Genomic DNA, 17,198 nt, shown 5'->3' on the forward strand with positions numbered 1-17,198 from the left:
GGTTTCATCCTCTTAGCTGCAAAGGGTCTCATGTTTAACATTCGTCCAATAGAACGTCAATACCAAAGTTTACATCTTACAAAGGCTACATTACTACACTTATCAATACATTCATAAGTTATCTATTGTACTTGTGCAGAAATCTTTCTGTCTCAGCTCCCTTGGCTTTTAGGGTACTGAATAATTACCATGCCAACGTTTATTCCATAAAATGATCATCCAGGATTGTCGTTTATATAATGATTTTAACTCTGGGGCTCAAAATCACAGCTTGTCAATTGTCCCATTGAACGTTAATGGTAATTTTTGGTTAGTAGTTAATCCACAAGGATTTTAGATGTGTAGGAAATGATTTTGCCTTGAAGACTTTGCCCTATTTGATCTGATTAGCCCCATAAATGAACTTGATATTGTCATTTACTTGTAAAACGTCCACCCTTATTTTCTTAAAGACCTGTTAAGGAAATTGTGGCTATGGTTCATGATTTATGGGTACATAAACATTTGTGTGCTTCATCTATCTATGTATGTGAATATTAATTCAAAGTTACTCCAATCAATTTCGTAGAGAGTTGTATGTCTGTTCACTTCTTACAGTCTCCCTGAACTCCAAGTTTCAGTCAAACTGTTGTCCTTCTGTGGAACTCACTACAAGGACATCGTTCTGAAGTAAGATCAATTGTCAATTCTGTTCCATTGGCTCAATGTAAAATAATATTGACTTTCACAATAAAATATGGAACTTTAGGATTGTTGGGAGTAAAATAATCAAGTAAAGAAACAACTTATCAATTTATATTCTACAAATAAATCTGTATTACATTCAAATAGTTGTAGGAATTCACTTCAATGTTACAATTTTATTGTTAAACTTAAAAATGCCTAAAATGCAGTACAAGTAAATTAATATTACCAACAACATAATTCTCTTCTTCTATCTTTGGTAAAGTAGTAAATGGGGAAGATCATATAAAATAACTTAGTGTATTATATCGAATTTGTTCACAGAAACACGTACTTGCAAAACAAAGAAAGGTTTGGAAAGTCAGTACATACTATTATGACTAGGACCCAAAAGACAAGAGTATCTTGGACATCACAAAATTGCACTTATGACCTTTTCAATGAACTTTTGTGGACTGGAATTACAAGTTTGTAACTTTTGTATTAGAAAAATCACTTTCAATTTGAGATTAATTTCTATTAATAGCTCTCACAACCTTTTCACCAACTTTTAGTAAATAAGTATTTTTAAGATTATTTAATAGTAACAATATTTTTAAAATACATTTTCATAACAGGAAAATGATTCAATTTTTAAATGTTCACTTAAATCATACTATTGCCAATTTGTTCATAGCTTGATTACATATCAATAACATTCACTCAATTAAATTACTGATTCATAAAGATAAATACTTTACATCAAATCTAAATACACCATCTTAGTTTTCTTATAATACAGTCTTTTTATTTTAACTAAAATAGTGATTACTTTTAAATTAACTGAATTGTATGTAATTTTACTTGTATTAAATGTTACTACTTTATTATCTCCTATGGAAAATGAACTCAAATCGATAATAAATTACTAAAAGTTGGTTTTATTAATTATTTAAAAAGCTTTATATATAAATAACAATGTACAAATTTTGTGCAAAACCTCCAGCTAAAACGCGGGAAATAAAATTTACAACAAATTATACTAAGAAGAGAATTAAAAAATTAATTGAAATCTAAATAATTCTAATGGTTTATAAAGTGCTTAGGTGCATGTGCGAAGTGCGGCTAGCGAAGTTGAACTGTACAGATTCGTTTCAAAAACAAAGTTGTGAGCCAGTGCACTTGTGTTCTAGATTTCCAAAATTAATATTACATGAGCAGATTTCCTTAAGTTTTTGTTAAGTTTAATTCACATATCACTGTAGTGAACTTGGGCTACAACGTTCTTTGGTGGCTCTAATAATAAATAAATTAAATATTTTAAAATACATAAATTAAATTTATACATTTATTTAGCTGGTGATTTAAATTCCATCAATATATTTTATACAATATAACTAAATAAAACATTTTCTTTTCGATATACTGGTTTCATTTCCATATTTATTTTAATATACATATATTATTTATTTACGTCTTTTGGGAAATGTTGAATTGTGTATACAAATATGTTATCAACAGATTAATTGACATAAAAATTGTAACTATTTTTTATTTAATAACACATATATATATAATAAGTTTTTCAGCTGATGTAGCATTTATATAAAAGAACTGTGAAGTTTTTAAGTATGGAAACTACACAACTACTAATGTAATTATATATCTGATTATACTTATTATAATTAGCATAAATTATATAATCAGTAATCATCTGTTACATCTTGATAAAGTAAAATAATGTACTCAAACTCTTGAAAACAGTTTCGATGAAACCCAACTCAACATTTCCCGAGATTTAAAGAATATTACGATGACTTTAGAACATATCTTACTTATATCTTACACTTGACATCTTTGGTTTGTTCTGTGCTGTACCACTTAAGAAATAAAATAAATTTTGAGATCGCAAACGATATTGCAAGACGAGAATGTAATGGGTAGTTCGATGATCCGTGTTCTAGTCTTGAGAGTTCGGTGGTAGTCAAGGATATGATGATTTGATTCATTATGTTACGTTACGGTGATATGCACAAGCACTAACATCACCACCATTGTCCTGAACACATAATAGCACTTCCAGACAGTGTCCATAATGTTCATCAAGTCTTGTGTACATAACCTCAGTTCGCTGATCAGATCATGTTATTCTTTACAATTTAAAATTTTTAGAAGTCTTTAAAAATCAAATTTAACTTTGATAAGATTTTATATCACAAATTAACATTAATTCATTTTTAAACATATTTGAGATTATCTCTATATGCTTCATATTGACCTTGGAAGTTTGGCCAATGAATGATAGAAAACTATTATAAGTCATTCTGTTTGTCTGAATCCAATTCTCTCATTAACTGGAATCTCAGTTTCTGAGTACACGAAAGAGGTTATGGGTATGCGACGAGTGGAGAGGGCTCGACCTTCATGTTTATACAGGAGGCGGCGGTACCGATGGGAGAGGCGGCACTGGCTCCACTGTTGGCACGGGTGGCGGCCAAGGGAGACCGGGCCTCTACAGACACACTGTCAGACACACAGACATCCCGTGGGAACATTTGGGACACCTCCACTCCAGAGCCACCATTTCCGCCGTAGTAATAACAGGGATCTGCAAAAAATTAAATGTAAGTTAAAATGCAAATGTATATGAATAAAAGGACAAATTTTAACAAATTATTGTTTGTATAAGACACAGTTTTATGAACTTTAATGGCAACATTATATGCTAAAACTAGAGAAATTTCTTTACTGAACATATTACAACAATTTAAAACTGAAGTCACACCAGTTATATAAGAAAATTTCTTTGGAAATATTTTTTTAACTAAAAATCTAGTACTAATCACTGTCTAAAAGTTAATTGTTCTGATTCAAGCTCAGCATAAACTCTAGCTTTCTATGTAAATGTTATGCAAATAATCTCATTTTATCCACTAATTATATATACAGACTTTATAATAATAATTGTCACATTAATTTTAAATTTTACTTTTACTAATGTAAAAAGAAAAGTTTGTATACAAAATAAACACTCAGAAATGTATTCAAATGCTAACCAGTTATAGGTATTAATCACATTAATATCTAATTGTTCAACCATTTTTTATAATTTCATTAGCAAAGTCCAATAAAAAATAAATAAGGGTAGTTGTGTCAAAACATTAATACCGGAGATCAATTTACTACTGTAAATCAAGAATCAAAACATGAAAGTTGCTGATTAGAGCACAAGAATTTTACTATAATAATAAAGGAGTATTTGGTGTAGAAAATAATAAAATTGTTATTAATTAAGAGAGCTAACATGAACTAATAAGTTCTGGGCTATGATTTTATGCATCTTAAATATGATTGCTACTGTATAATACTGAGACTTATAAATAAATATGATTTATGAGGAAAAATGTGATACACATATAAATATACATTTATATTCTATTTAAATGGCAGATAGATAAAAATAATTATATTAATTGTTAATATTTGTTTTTTAAGCTCAAATTAATATTATGTTATAAATTTTAATTAACACAATACATATTAATCAGGGTGTTTATCACATTTCTTGAGGTATATGTCTTTTTTGTAAATATGGTACAAATGGAATTGCAGTATACAACAGACGAATTGGATATAAAATAAGTCTTACAAAATAAACAGAAAGAAGATAATGGAATAGATATTATATATATTTAAATTGCAACCCCTATCTTGTGACATGCCATTTAAAAGGTAAATTTAAAATAACACAATAACTTTAGAAAACACCTCTACACCATTTCTAGCAAAAGTTATGGGCAAATAACGCAAAACAATAATCTGTAGGGAGAAAACCAATGTCTTGTGCATATCAACACAATGCATGTGTCATATCTTTTCACTAAGACTTACTACCTTAGACTTTTTAGTTAAGAGCCCAGCTTATCCCTTTTAACTAATAGCTAATATTTCTGATGTGAATGGCTTTGGTAAGAGCTGTCTTTTTCTAGGTGACATTACAATGTAAGGTATTATGTGCCTATAACTTTTGCAAGGATCGCCATAGAGATGTTTTGTTCATGTTTTCATTGGATAGGTCTTTTAAATGACCTGTCACAAGTTAGAGATAGCAATTAAAAAATCGAAAGTTAATCCCTTTTACTCTTTTCTTAAAAAGGGGTAAAACTTTTTTACCCTAAAAAAATCCAAAAAAGTAGAGGTGTGTCAGTGACTCACTGTTTACTTACTGAGCAATCTGCCAGCATTGGTGGAATAGTACTACCAATAGGTGGTAGTACAATATTGGTGGATACAGCAGTTATGGATACAGAGAAATGTGTGAGGTAGAGAGAGAACTAGAGATGAGTCAGTGAGTGGCTGGTTTTATACTCACTGTTTACTTACTGAGCAACCCGCCAGCACCGGTGTATTAGCTGTAGCTGCCATATACAGAGATATGTGTGAGGTAGAGAGAGAACTAGAGGTGAGTCAGTGAGTGGCTGGTTGTATACTCACTGTTTACTTACTGATCAACCCGCCATCACCGGTGTAGTAGCTGTAGCTGCCATATGAATACAGAGATATGTGTGAGTTAGAGAGAGAACTAGAGGTGAGTCAGTGAGTGGCTGGTTGTATACTCACTGTTTACTTACTGAGCAACCCGCCATCACCGGTGTAGTAGCTGTAGCTGCCATATGAATACAGAGATATGTGTGAGGTAGAGAGAGAACTAGAGGTGAGTCAGTGAGTGGCTGGTTGTATACTCACTGTTTACTTACTGAGCAACCCGCCAGCACCGGTGGAGTAGCTGTAGCTGCCGTACGGACTGGTCGTGTATTGCGTGTACGGTGAACTGTATGTGTAGTCTGACACCCCACTTCCACTCCCTGTCACACACAAATATATGAATGAGTATATTATTCGTTACTAGTCATCTTAGAATGTTATATCGTACAATGCAATTGTTAGTATGAGGAAAGGGAGTTCTGAGTTCTGCTTATTACCTGGTGGGAATCATTAACATTTTGTAGCATACATTAAAAACATCCTCTATGAAACTCCTTATTCAGCTAGTCCCAGATTCAGCTGTTATTTTAAAATTAAAAAAAGAAGCAGTTGAAAAATAGAGTCATACTACTAAATTTCTTAACACCCTCACTGCCGCTGTATACTGAGTGATTCTAGCAAGAATTCCTTATCTTGGTGTTGCATGGTGACTGCCACAGTCAATGTGTTAAATATTCTGCAGAGAAGACCTCTTGGAATCGTCCCTTTTCACAAAGATTTTTGAAGATTTAAATTCATTAGCATTACAGTACTTAAGTATACAAATATATTATTGAGAAGTTCAACATTCAACAAACAACATTCCAGCAAGATGCAACTCACCTGTGTAGTGGTGAGTGAAGGCGGGGGTGGGCTGGAAGGAGCCAGGCGGGGGCTGCAGTACCGTAAGGGACGAAGGATCTGGCGGCGGCGATGGGGCGGGAGCAGGGTCTGCCTGTAGTGACAGAGGCAGTCCAGGGGATGCAGAGCCTGTACCTTCGCTGCCAGGGTGATAGCCTCCACTCTCTACCATGCAACATATACACAGACTTACCCTTTCTGTCCTCTCTCACTTGCCTTGGGGTTCATTACTTACCATGCAGTGGCCAAGTAAGCTAGTTAAACGCAAATACTATTATGTGGACTGAATTATAAAAAGCAAGGAAACAAAAATGTTAAATGTTTGAAATAAAATAAAATCCTAAACCGATTAAAAAATATTTAAATTCTTCCTCGAACCAATAATAGCCAAACTTGAATATTTTGATTAGTTTTAATTTAAAAATTTGGAATAATTTTAACTTTTCTTTATATGAAAATTGAACAAGTAACAATATTTTCTTGTAAGAAATAAATTATTAAAATATGCCTGGGATTTAAAAGATAAACAACCAAGTGAAAAATAAATTATAACAAATTACATTACAACATGAAATATATTTTTTTTTTAATATTTCGAGAACTAATTAAAAAATTAAAATTAAATAATAAACCTAATGGAGCATAAGTCTTACCTGTGTGGTATTGGACAGGTGATAAAGATGAAGGGTCTAGAACTGCCCCTGGACCTAGTTTGTGGATCTCCTGCATGCTGATGGGGGCTAGGGGGGGAACTCCACCCACTACACAAGCATGACACACAACACTTAACATTCAAACAAAACACAACATTCATAAACAAAAAAGTAAAACAATTAAATAAAACAAAATGCATACAACCATGCGCACAATGCTATGTTAGTTTCCGCAAAACATATTGAATTACTTCCTTTCAACAGAACTAAGAAAGGGAAAAGTATATTTAAAATACTATGGCTAATTGATGAATATTTTGTAAAAAAATCATTTATTTTGTAAAATAGGGCTTTATTAAATACAAGTTTAGTTACTATATAATAATTAGTATTGCTTTTATACCCGAAAACCCCACTACAATGGAAATTAACTGTTAAAATAATTTATTAAGAAACTATATGGATATATACTTGAAACATTTTATCTTTAGATTCCATTGAAATAGCTTATTTGTTTATACTCATATTATTTTTTTAGATACAGCTAGGGATGAGATTTTTAATAGACTGGGATGATTAACCCTTTGACTTTGAGGGTGAGCTATTGATTTTTTCAAATAATCTTAAAGCAAATAAATATTTTGACAATAAATTCATTCTTAAATTAAATTTTTTTTACTTGAATGAACGTTTTCTTTCATTTTTCATATTGCTATGCATTTTTTCATTAATATAACCATACCATATAGTTCAATAAAGTAAGATTTAAGATGCCACATAACTTGCATAAATTTATTGTACATTTATTAAATTTCAAATTTAACATTTTAAATTAGTATTGTAACGGAGCAATAATTTTACTTGTACTTAAGCATCTTTGTTAAATCCACAATCCTTGATGAATTTACAAGGTCGTTGAAGGTTCAGCAAAATATCGAGTTCCATGTTCCTTTTTATCTATAAAACTATCTGCAATAAAATGTTAATTAATTGAGAAAAACTTGAGAATATGATCCATATTCTTTGTGGGAGTTATGTGGAGTTTATAACCCATGTCAACATCGTGAGCTAAAAATCTTAGAAAATTTGTGAAAACGTCTACTGCTAAAATTTATGTTTAATTCCTGTTTCAAACATGAGGACGATAAAATATAAACAGGACTACAGAGCTAGACAGAAGCAAACAAGCAGACTTGATCTGCACTCACCTATCGTCGTGCCGATGGGGGGATTGTACAGATGGGAGTTGGCCTGGGCCTGAGACATGGTGCTAATGCTGTCGTAGAGGTCAGCAGAGGTGGTGGGCGAGCTGAAGGTGCCGGTTGAGTTGTCGTAGTATGGAGAACCACCATTGGTACCGGCCGCGCCACCCCCTAGCTCCGACAGTAGCTTGTGCTCGTCCTTGATACTCCACTTCCCCGTCCATAGCTGGAACAGAGGACAATCATCTAGAGTTTATCTACACGTTTTTATGTATGAACTAGTGGTGGATTTAGGGAAAGGGGAAAACAGGGGTCATAACTTCTCCTGAAATATGTTCTAAATACATATATTGTCAGTTTTAATTTTGAAAGTAAATTTTAGATCTAAATGAGTAAAAATGTATTTGAAGTGTGCACGTTTTACATTTTCCAGTGGAGGACCCTCATCACGTGGAGGGTATTCCATAACCTCAAGGCCCCTCACTTATAACCCCTCCTCAAACTTAATAGCTAAATCTGCCCGTGGTATGAACATAGAAAGTGTACCACGAAGGCTTGAAATTAGATACAGAAGATAAATGAAAACTGTTGCTGATGGGCTACCACATGAATAATATCAAAATGGTGTATTAAAACAAAATTGTCAGAAAACGCTTACGTTTTAACGTAGAATGACTGACTATGCTTAAATAAATGAATATATTTGCGCCAAGTTTATTTTTATGCTCTTTTCATTAACAGGCCATATGTTATCATATAAAATATTCATGTTACATAATAGTCATAAAACGTCCTTAAATAAAGTATTCCTAGATGTCCTATCATAGTGTTCTTCATAATGAACAAAGAACACAATCGTCTATAAAGCAGATGTAAGACTCACGTTGGAGTAGAGTTGGTCACCGTTGTACTGAGTTCTCTGCCGCTTGATATCATCCTCGGGGTGGCCATTCAGATCTCTGTTCTCGTCTGAAACAAACAGTACACAAGTGTAAATATCGCCTAGAACACGCCATAAACTACGAGTTGGCTAGAAACAAATGCTTGTACGTACGTCAAAATAGTATTGTTTCGATAGTTTTTGTTAAATGTAGGCAATTTATGCTTTGAAAGTGCCACTTTCCTACCAATAAAAAGTACCATTTTAAAATATTTAAAATCTAAATAAAATATACATAATACGAGTATAATTTTACTTCTTATTGTTGTGCCACCGGTGTTATCGGTAACGTCTAAGTTTCCTGTTCACATCGTGTCGAAACATTGTTAACACAATAAAATTCTTTAAATATTTTGATCTCTCTGAGGATAGCCTCTTCAGTAAATAGATGTCAAACCGAAATTGTCAATGCACGCATGCAGTTGCGCACGGAATAGCTTTCGATAAAAAAGGTATTGCAAAAATCTCCTATTATTATGCAAGGATAACAAGGGCAACCTTTGAAACTAATCAAGGAGGAAAATAACTTCAAGAAAGAAGACAGCGTCAGATTGTCAAAATACTGGCTGCCTGTGATAAGGAAATCATACAATAAGGAAATCATACAATCATTGTTGGTCATATGTTAGGTAAGCATCAGCCAATTAAGAGTTCCGATCTGTTGACTCTCGACGGCGAAGCCGAAATATTTCAGGAACTGAATTGCGTACGCAATGTTTTGACACTTATGAGTACCGGAGAACTTTGGTAATTATAAATACATTGCGTATAGAAGTCTACAATAAAAGAAACTCAAAACTAAGCATAATGAGTTCACATTAGAAAAATCTATAAAAGATATCCAGAAAGTAGAAACACGCAACGTGGCATGGTTGAGGCTGAGCTTACTCCTCACCTCTAATCAAAATAATGGACTTTGTAATATAACGGTTCTTCCCCTTGTCCTTTTTGATAAACTATTCGGACAAATCAGTGTTCCATACGGACAGACTGTATAAGGCTAAAAATAGCCGGTCTATTCTAAAATAAAAAATACCGATCTATTTTGAAATAGAGGTGATATATATATTATGATGACATATATTATGATTATTTTCCAACCTAAAAAATGCTAAAGTGGAGAGACTAGTCTGTGGAATTTCGTTATTTCCAGGCAGTTCGCTGCAGTAGTCGCGTTATACTGTCTAGCTAAAAATTAAATTATTTTACATACAGGACTACAAACATTTATTCCCATCAGCCACATACGTGATAAAGGCACATATACAAATGTAAAGCACCCATATTCATTACTACGAGTAAGATAATAATCTAAGGCTCTTAATGTATTCATAAAGTCTTCCCAATATATATGTAAGTTATATAAAATGAGGAATTCCTAGCGCACAGTAAAGGCGTAGACCAGGCGAAGAAGCCATGGTGAGATATCAGCTGAGTAGTCTGCGGAGAACGATGGAATGTCAGGAAGGCTACTGTTTGGCGCAGGTGACGGCTGGCTCGGAGTTCGGGTAAGGGTAGCGAAGACACCCGCGGCGCGATCAGCAGGGGTCCAACAATTATTGTCTCCGTACACCGGTGTAGGTGAAAGTGGAATGTTTCCCAACAGGCAAGAAAACTATCTCTTACTATTGTGTAATCGTCTTGTCCAAATCCTCGCCCGACAGTACCGGCCAGTAAACCTCCAAGTTCGATAACTCGCTCTGTATATGGGTGTAAAGACAAAGTGTTACACGAAACCATGTCCTCATTGTTTCACTTTAACTGTGATTTTGTGTTGTAGTTCCTAAATGAGTTTCTGCCGGAAGTAAATAAAAATGTCATCGAACGGTAATGCCAGATTTAACGTATGGGACTTACTCTTGGCAAGCTTCTGATGCTTAACTGGCGCTGAAGTGGATGTTACAGACCACATAGACAAGTGCTGCAACAAAACTAAATGAAAATGACGCAAGAGGCAAGGAGCAGACAAAGGAAATGTAATATTGTTAAGATGGCGAGAAATATTGTTTTCCGTGGCGGGTACTTGTGTGACCAACTCAGAAACGGAAGCGGAAATTTCAACATGGTGGCGCGGACTTGGCACCACCACGCCCGGGATTTATCGCCGACCCCCTGACCCCCCTCCCCCCGGCTCACCCACTACTGGGCGCTCTTGTCGACATCCAATGGCAATCAGTTCACTACAATTACTTGTAATGAGTTTATTTTGCACTGGCTTATGCTGTGCTTTTATACGCGTCACGCTTTACAAATGTCTGTGAGTAGTCATACAGGTGTTCTGCTAAAGTACCGTACATACAAAAGTGATCTGTGGGATGTTAATACGTGAGCTATTACAAATAAGACGCAAGACTTAGACTATAGGGGTGTTTGGAGGTCATAAAAACAACTTATTATTACCAGCTAACAATGAAATTAATAGAATGATTTTGTAGGGAGTTGTGGACACAGTAATCAGTTCTGAAGGTATCCTGTGGTTGATTTAAACAATGAAGTAACATATATTTTGAGAAATTTAAAAAAAAATGTTAAGTATTATCTGTAGTTCAAAAGTTTTTCACAATGTTTAGTTTATTTTTGTCAACATTTATCAACTAGAAATATCACATACTCAAGATCAATTATTTTTAAGAAGTGAAGTTATAAGTAGTGAAGTTGCTATTTTTAAGAAGTGAAAAGTAGCAAATAATAAATAACATAATAGATAAACGTTAACTATATTGGGAAAATATAACAATAAACACAATATAACGATTGATTTTAGATCATTTTCACTTTCACTTTAGTGCAGCATTTGAAATATTTTGAACGTCTTCATCGCCGATTTTTATATCCCCCCAGAAGCTCGTGGATTCAAGATTCCATGAAGCAAGTCTCTGTCAGTGAGCTATACGGAATGTGAAATGGAACTAAACTCAAAATTTCCATTGAATCAGCACTTCCCACTATAGTTATTTTATGTGTATGATACATTAATAACAACTTAACAAATTTATACAACATCCAATACAATATCCTAAGCTACGACGTACTGACAGAATTAAGTATAAAATGAGCACCCATACAAAGGCTACGTATCTAAATCTCCACAAATTCACGAAAATTTCACGGTAAACGAGTGAACATGAGGGGTGCGATGTACTAGACGTGTACACAGCTTAATGTTAAACCAACACGGGGTAGCTTCTTGATCCGACAGTCATTCCTAGTCCTGTGCTCGCGTGTTTAGGATCTTATCACGTCTTTATGTGTATCAAAAACAATATGCTCAGAATGTAACACTGCTACAATTCTAACTACCTTTTTTGTCAAAGTCATTCAAACTCTTCTAAAACGATGATTTCCTCACTCATCTCACACATTCAACACTTCCAAACGTTTCTGGAGTTTCCCTCGGAGATGAAAAGTCACTGTTGTTTTTTGTGGGTGATCGGATCTGGAACGTTTCATACCGCGTAGTATAGGAATTATGTTTAGCATACCTAAATGCTGTGCCCAGACCAGGTTTCGAACCCGAGTCTCTAAAGTAAGCTGATACGCTACCCACTCAACTACCGGAGAGATTTTCAAATCCACTGAGGGTCGATATATTTTTTTTTAGTCTTCTGTTATCTGATGATTTTGTAAGAATTATTAAAAACCGATTATCTAACAATCCCTCGTATCTGTTACACACGTATCTTCAGGTAGTGCACCTACACTAGCTTCTGGATTGATGACCGGCATCTACGAAAATAATAATTAGAACGAGCCCACTTATCTTTAGTGAACAATTTCATTTTAGGGGTAAAAGAGCAGATTGAATCAACAAACACCAGGGCAAGAGAGAGATGTCTCATTCCCCAAACAAGCTTTTCTCTGACCGCGTTTTAAAAACTGACGAATGAGGACCACCGAGAAACAAAGCGGCGGCCGGCCGGCGCACAATGGCATATTATAATTGAAACCGGCGCGTATGGAGCGGCGACTAATGCAACCCGGTATAATCCAATTGTAGGGCCAATCTAATCACAATTTTGCAGCCCCACAGCGGAATTATTTTTGATGGGAGGGATGGCGGGGGTTGAGGGTAGGGCAAAATGTCACTGGTCAATTATTGTCCTGCCATTGTCACAGGCCGCTCCCCGGTGGCTCGGCGCGGTGTCGCGTGATTGGGGTTGACGTCACAACATACTTCTACATCCCTATATTACACCGTCTGTCTGTCTATGGGTGTCCATAGTCGAGGATAGGCGATGTTCAACATCACTTAGGGACAACAAGAAGAAAATGCCGCCTTCTAGAATTTAAATTCTTAACTGGGCTAAAATAATTTTAAAATGTTCAGTAACTACTTTTTTAAAAGAGAGACCAATTCCCTTTTAAGCCTTATTCCGCTCGTCCTCATGGACCATTGGCATGTGTGAGGATCTTATCACGTAGGATAAAGGATGAGGGAGAGTCGATAACAAGGTTGATGTTACTGATAAAAAGTGCTAAATGTCACAGACAGGATTTGAACCTGCGCTATTTGTAACACAGATTCAAAGCCTGACGTGTAAGATCGCGTGTCCATCGGCACTCATGAGGGCATTGTTACTATGTTTCAAAGTAACACTATTTCAAATTCAAAAGTGTAACAATATGGAATGCTGATTGTTTGGAAAAAGCATAAATAATAGAATATTAAACTTTTTGGATGTGAGGTAATTAACAATCCAGGATGAGAGGTAATATAAATTTGGAAATTCAGAAAATGTCTTCACGTGCTCGAGCTACTACCGATAACTACACTGGACTTATGACAAAATGTGTATTAAACGTTGTCCTTCACCTACCGGGAGGTTTTCTCTCCAAACCATCCATCATACTGATCTCTTTTTATTAAGTGACTTAAACTTACTTAAAATACGTAATTGACAAATTCGTTAAACTCTTTTTTGTTGTCATTCAAGGGGTTTAAATTTTAAATTAATCTTGGTACTTGAGAATGAATATATCTAGAATTAAAAAGTAAAGAATATACACAAAAAATAGCCTTTTGGTGCCTTTTTTAGTTTGTATCATATTTTTGTGTTGTGTATTTTCTTGAGTCGTCATCGTCCCTTTGACTACGACTTCTACTTAAAGCTGGTATCTACATAATGATGACAGTAGCTGTTAAGTGACTGAAACCAGTTATGCGTTTGCATTGACAGGGCTGAAGCTAGATTTGTGTAAACCATGTTTTTATTATTTAACTTTACATTACATAACTTATATTTAAAATTAACTTTCTATACTTAGCATAGATACTGATGCATTTTAGTTATCCATCCTTTAAAATGAAAAAAAAAAAAAAAAAAAAAAAAAAAAAAAAAAAAAAAAAAAAAAAAAAAAAAAACTAATAACAACTTTCTAATCTTTGTTCTTTACCTTCACGAGAGACTCGTCAAACACAGTTTTAAACGTAAACAGAAGAGATATATTTCGAATAGAATAATTTCAACATGTAAATAAATGCTTAAAAACTTACACTTTCACATTTTCAAGTAAACAAAGTTCACACACATAGGAAACGGTACAATAGGCTACAGTTGCAGCTCGTCACTTGGGCAAAGTTCGTCCAAACTTCGCACAGAGACAACTAAGTGATAGTGTGTTATCTATTATCAAAGTTGTCAATGACACGGTCGCAACTTCACCGCAATCAATCAAGACTCACGTCTGTTGTTCGGCAAAGTTTGCGCCAATCCAGTTACAATATTAATCCCGCCCCTCCTTCCATTAAAACGCCGTTATTTCACCGTCTGCAGGCTCCGTAAGGGTTGGCATAAGCGATACAATGAGCTATTGTTCTGTTTGAATCACTCGGAGTAACTTCTACCCTCCTCTCCTCCGCCCCCTCCATCCCTACACTCCAGTCAACCAGCAAACAAAGGTTGACTCTTGACGCCGAACCATCAATTCTCGGCCCTGTTCGCACTTATACCGTCTGCCGCTCGCTTGAAACTTTGAAGGTACGAAAAGTATTCAAAAGGAGAAAAAGGAATTCGATACAAAGAATAAAGTAACTTTTAGGTATCATTTCTAAAGATATTCATTTGGTTTTTAAATATGAAATGGAAATAAAATGCATAACATTAGGTGAAAGTTTGTGAAAATGAAAGAGATCACTAAACGTGAATATTATTGCTTGGTTGAAAAATCAAAACACTAAAAACAAACAAGCGAATGTCTCAGCAAGTACGTTGGAGTATCAAGCTTACGAGTACTGTTTCTGGTTGGTTGGGTTATCGATGAGCAGCCTACCCACACTTTGTGGTAATTCGGAAATAATTTTTTGAATACTACTGGTTCCCACGTTAAGGGTTAAATACCTCAGCCAAGTATTGTCTCTCCAAAATAATTGGCATGGAGTACTGTTCATAAATCAACGTGTAAAAATAATATTCTGTCGATTACGCTTTCAGTTTTATAATATTTTGTGACATTGTCAACTCATTTCATTTCAGATTAGAATAGTGTAAATATAATAGCTTTAAGTATGGAGGAGAAGGTGATCGTCTTCACGGTTGTGACGTCTCTTGTCTAAGTAGATACGTTGAGGGTGAGTCCAAAGGATATGGTAGGATATGTGCTCATGAACGTGTGGCTTTCTGAACATTTTTACATATTATTAAGTGACAGGATTGAAAGCTTTTAAAACTATTTTAATGAAATGAATGTTGAGTTTGAGCATTCTATTTAAATAATTCTCAAAAATATTAAAGAGGGATGAAAATGAGGAAGATATGCTTAATTTGTCCCGGAGTAGCTTCACTAACTCTCAGCCAAATATTAAGCAAACCGGCCAAAAAATAGAGGCAAAATTGTGGAAGGTGAACCATTACGAGTTATATGTTAACAAACAAAATCGCAATGGGTATAACCGGAGGGACACGACAATATCGTGTCAGGCATTTAATCAGGGCAATAAAACGAAGTGAACAATCCTATCCCGTGAAGCGACTGCCATTATCGCTCCAGAGCCAAATATTATGACGGCACGGGGCGCGGCGCGGCGCACAGAACCTCCTGGGAGTTCGCCAATCTATTTGCTTCCCCGTCCATAGGACACCCCCTCTGGGACGTGTTAGTTAATACGCTATTGTCATACCCCCACCGCCACCGTGATGGCTGCGCTTCGCTTTGTAGATCCGGTTTCAGCCGAATCCGTGTATCGTCCGATTTATGCGAGGTTTTGTTGCAAATTTAACTCGATTTGATGAAGCGGATTAGCTGCTCTTCGGGCTCAGGCGAGTTTTATTGGCGGCGACGTGTAGAGCCCAGAAGTGTTTCAGTGGCTAACTCCCCGATCATTGCGCTTTGTTGAAAGGAAATTAATGAAATGATAAAGTTATTAAATCGATGAAATTAAGTTTTGAAAGTCCTATCTACTCTACACCTGCCCACCTTAACACTTTGGTTTCTAAGCAGCGTAGAGTTAAATATTTGGGTCTACATCACAGTCACCTTATAACCTCTAGCATAGCAATTATATAGTTTTATAATTAAATCTCCCCGAAATGCCTATCTAAGGTGGTGCAATCGATTGTGTGTTGGGAGAACTTTTTAAGTCAGTTTCCTTTAAGACAATGCACTCTGAAGACAAAACGTCTTTTAACAGATGTTTGATTACTCCAGATTATTCAAATTTTGTTATTCAGGTATAATAAAAAATGACTGAGATACGAATGTCATTTCTTACAGTAAGTAGTATTTGAATTGTGATTTCATCGATTTGTGACTTAAGAAATTAGATTGGAATTCGTTCATTAAATTACAAATTAAACAATTAAAGAACTTTGAATAAAATATTACTTAAGGAAATTACACTTTTTGTAAATAAGAAACGTGTCACCCTCCTCAGCACCTACTAGTATTCGTACTGTAAAAAATGCATATCCTAAAAGTTAACCGTTTTTATATGGGCTATTGAAACATATCCCCAAATATTAAAAATTTTCTCGTAAAATGGCCAAACCATATGTTTTTATTTCTTTAAAGGATGTTTTTTTAACAGAGTTGTTACTAAGCGGTTGAGTTTAAAGATTCGAGCTACATTAAACCACTTGAGCACAAATTGAGCTAGGCTACTTAAAGTTTGTAATGATTATTTTTATATTGAAATTGATCAGGTTACATCTGTGAACGAGGGCAGACCGACTCCGTGTTTACGTGTTTATCCTGACCGCAAGAGCTGGCGGAGAGTGTAAGGCGGAAGTATGATACACGGTGTTCCGTATTGATCAAGACTTGCTGGAGGGCTGGAAGGGGGAGGGAGCTACCCTAAGGAAGAAGTCTGTAAAACTCGCCGCCATGCTGCCATGCCACTGCCATCACATCGATCTTAAC

General features: G+C 35.1%; 1 protein-coding gene across 7 annotated transcripts in view; it reads right to left on the reverse strand.

Moving 5' to 3' along the window:
- Positions 1-773: 773 nt before the first annotated feature.
- The window catches only part of LOC124359773 (paired box protein Pax-5), a 181,550-nt gene continuing 165,125 nt past the window's right edge, over positions 774-17,198 (reverse strand). For 5 of the 7 annotated variants that reach the window (XM_046812790.1, XM_046812788.1, XM_046812789.1 and 2 more), the window contains 6 exons: positions 8,787-8,872; positions 7,910-8,129; positions 6,702-6,809; positions 6,031-6,213; positions 5,421-5,528; positions 774-3,271 (listed from right to left, as the gene is read on the reverse strand). In XM_046812790.1, coding sequence (XP_046668746.1) covers positions 3,051-3,271; positions 5,421-5,528; positions 6,031-6,213; positions 6,702-6,809; positions 7,910-8,129; positions 8,787-8,872 — 926 coding nt within the window. In that variant the 3' untranslated portion in view covers positions 774-3,050. Of the gene's footprint in view, positions 3,272-5,409; positions 5,529-6,030; positions 6,214-6,701; positions 6,810-7,909; positions 8,130-8,786; positions 8,873-17,198 lie in introns of all 7 variants that reach the window. The other 2 variants (XM_046812793.1, XM_046812794.1) reach the window with 2 other exon arrangements.

This window comes from Homalodisca vitripennis, chromosome 4 (genome assembly GCF_021130785.1).
Source record: "Homalodisca vitripennis isolate AUS2020 chromosome 4, UT_GWSS_2.1, whole genome shotgun sequence".
In the NCBI taxonomy this organism is placed as follows: domain Eukaryota; kingdom Metazoa; phylum Arthropoda; class Insecta; order Hemiptera; family Cicadellidae; genus Homalodisca; species Homalodisca vitripennis.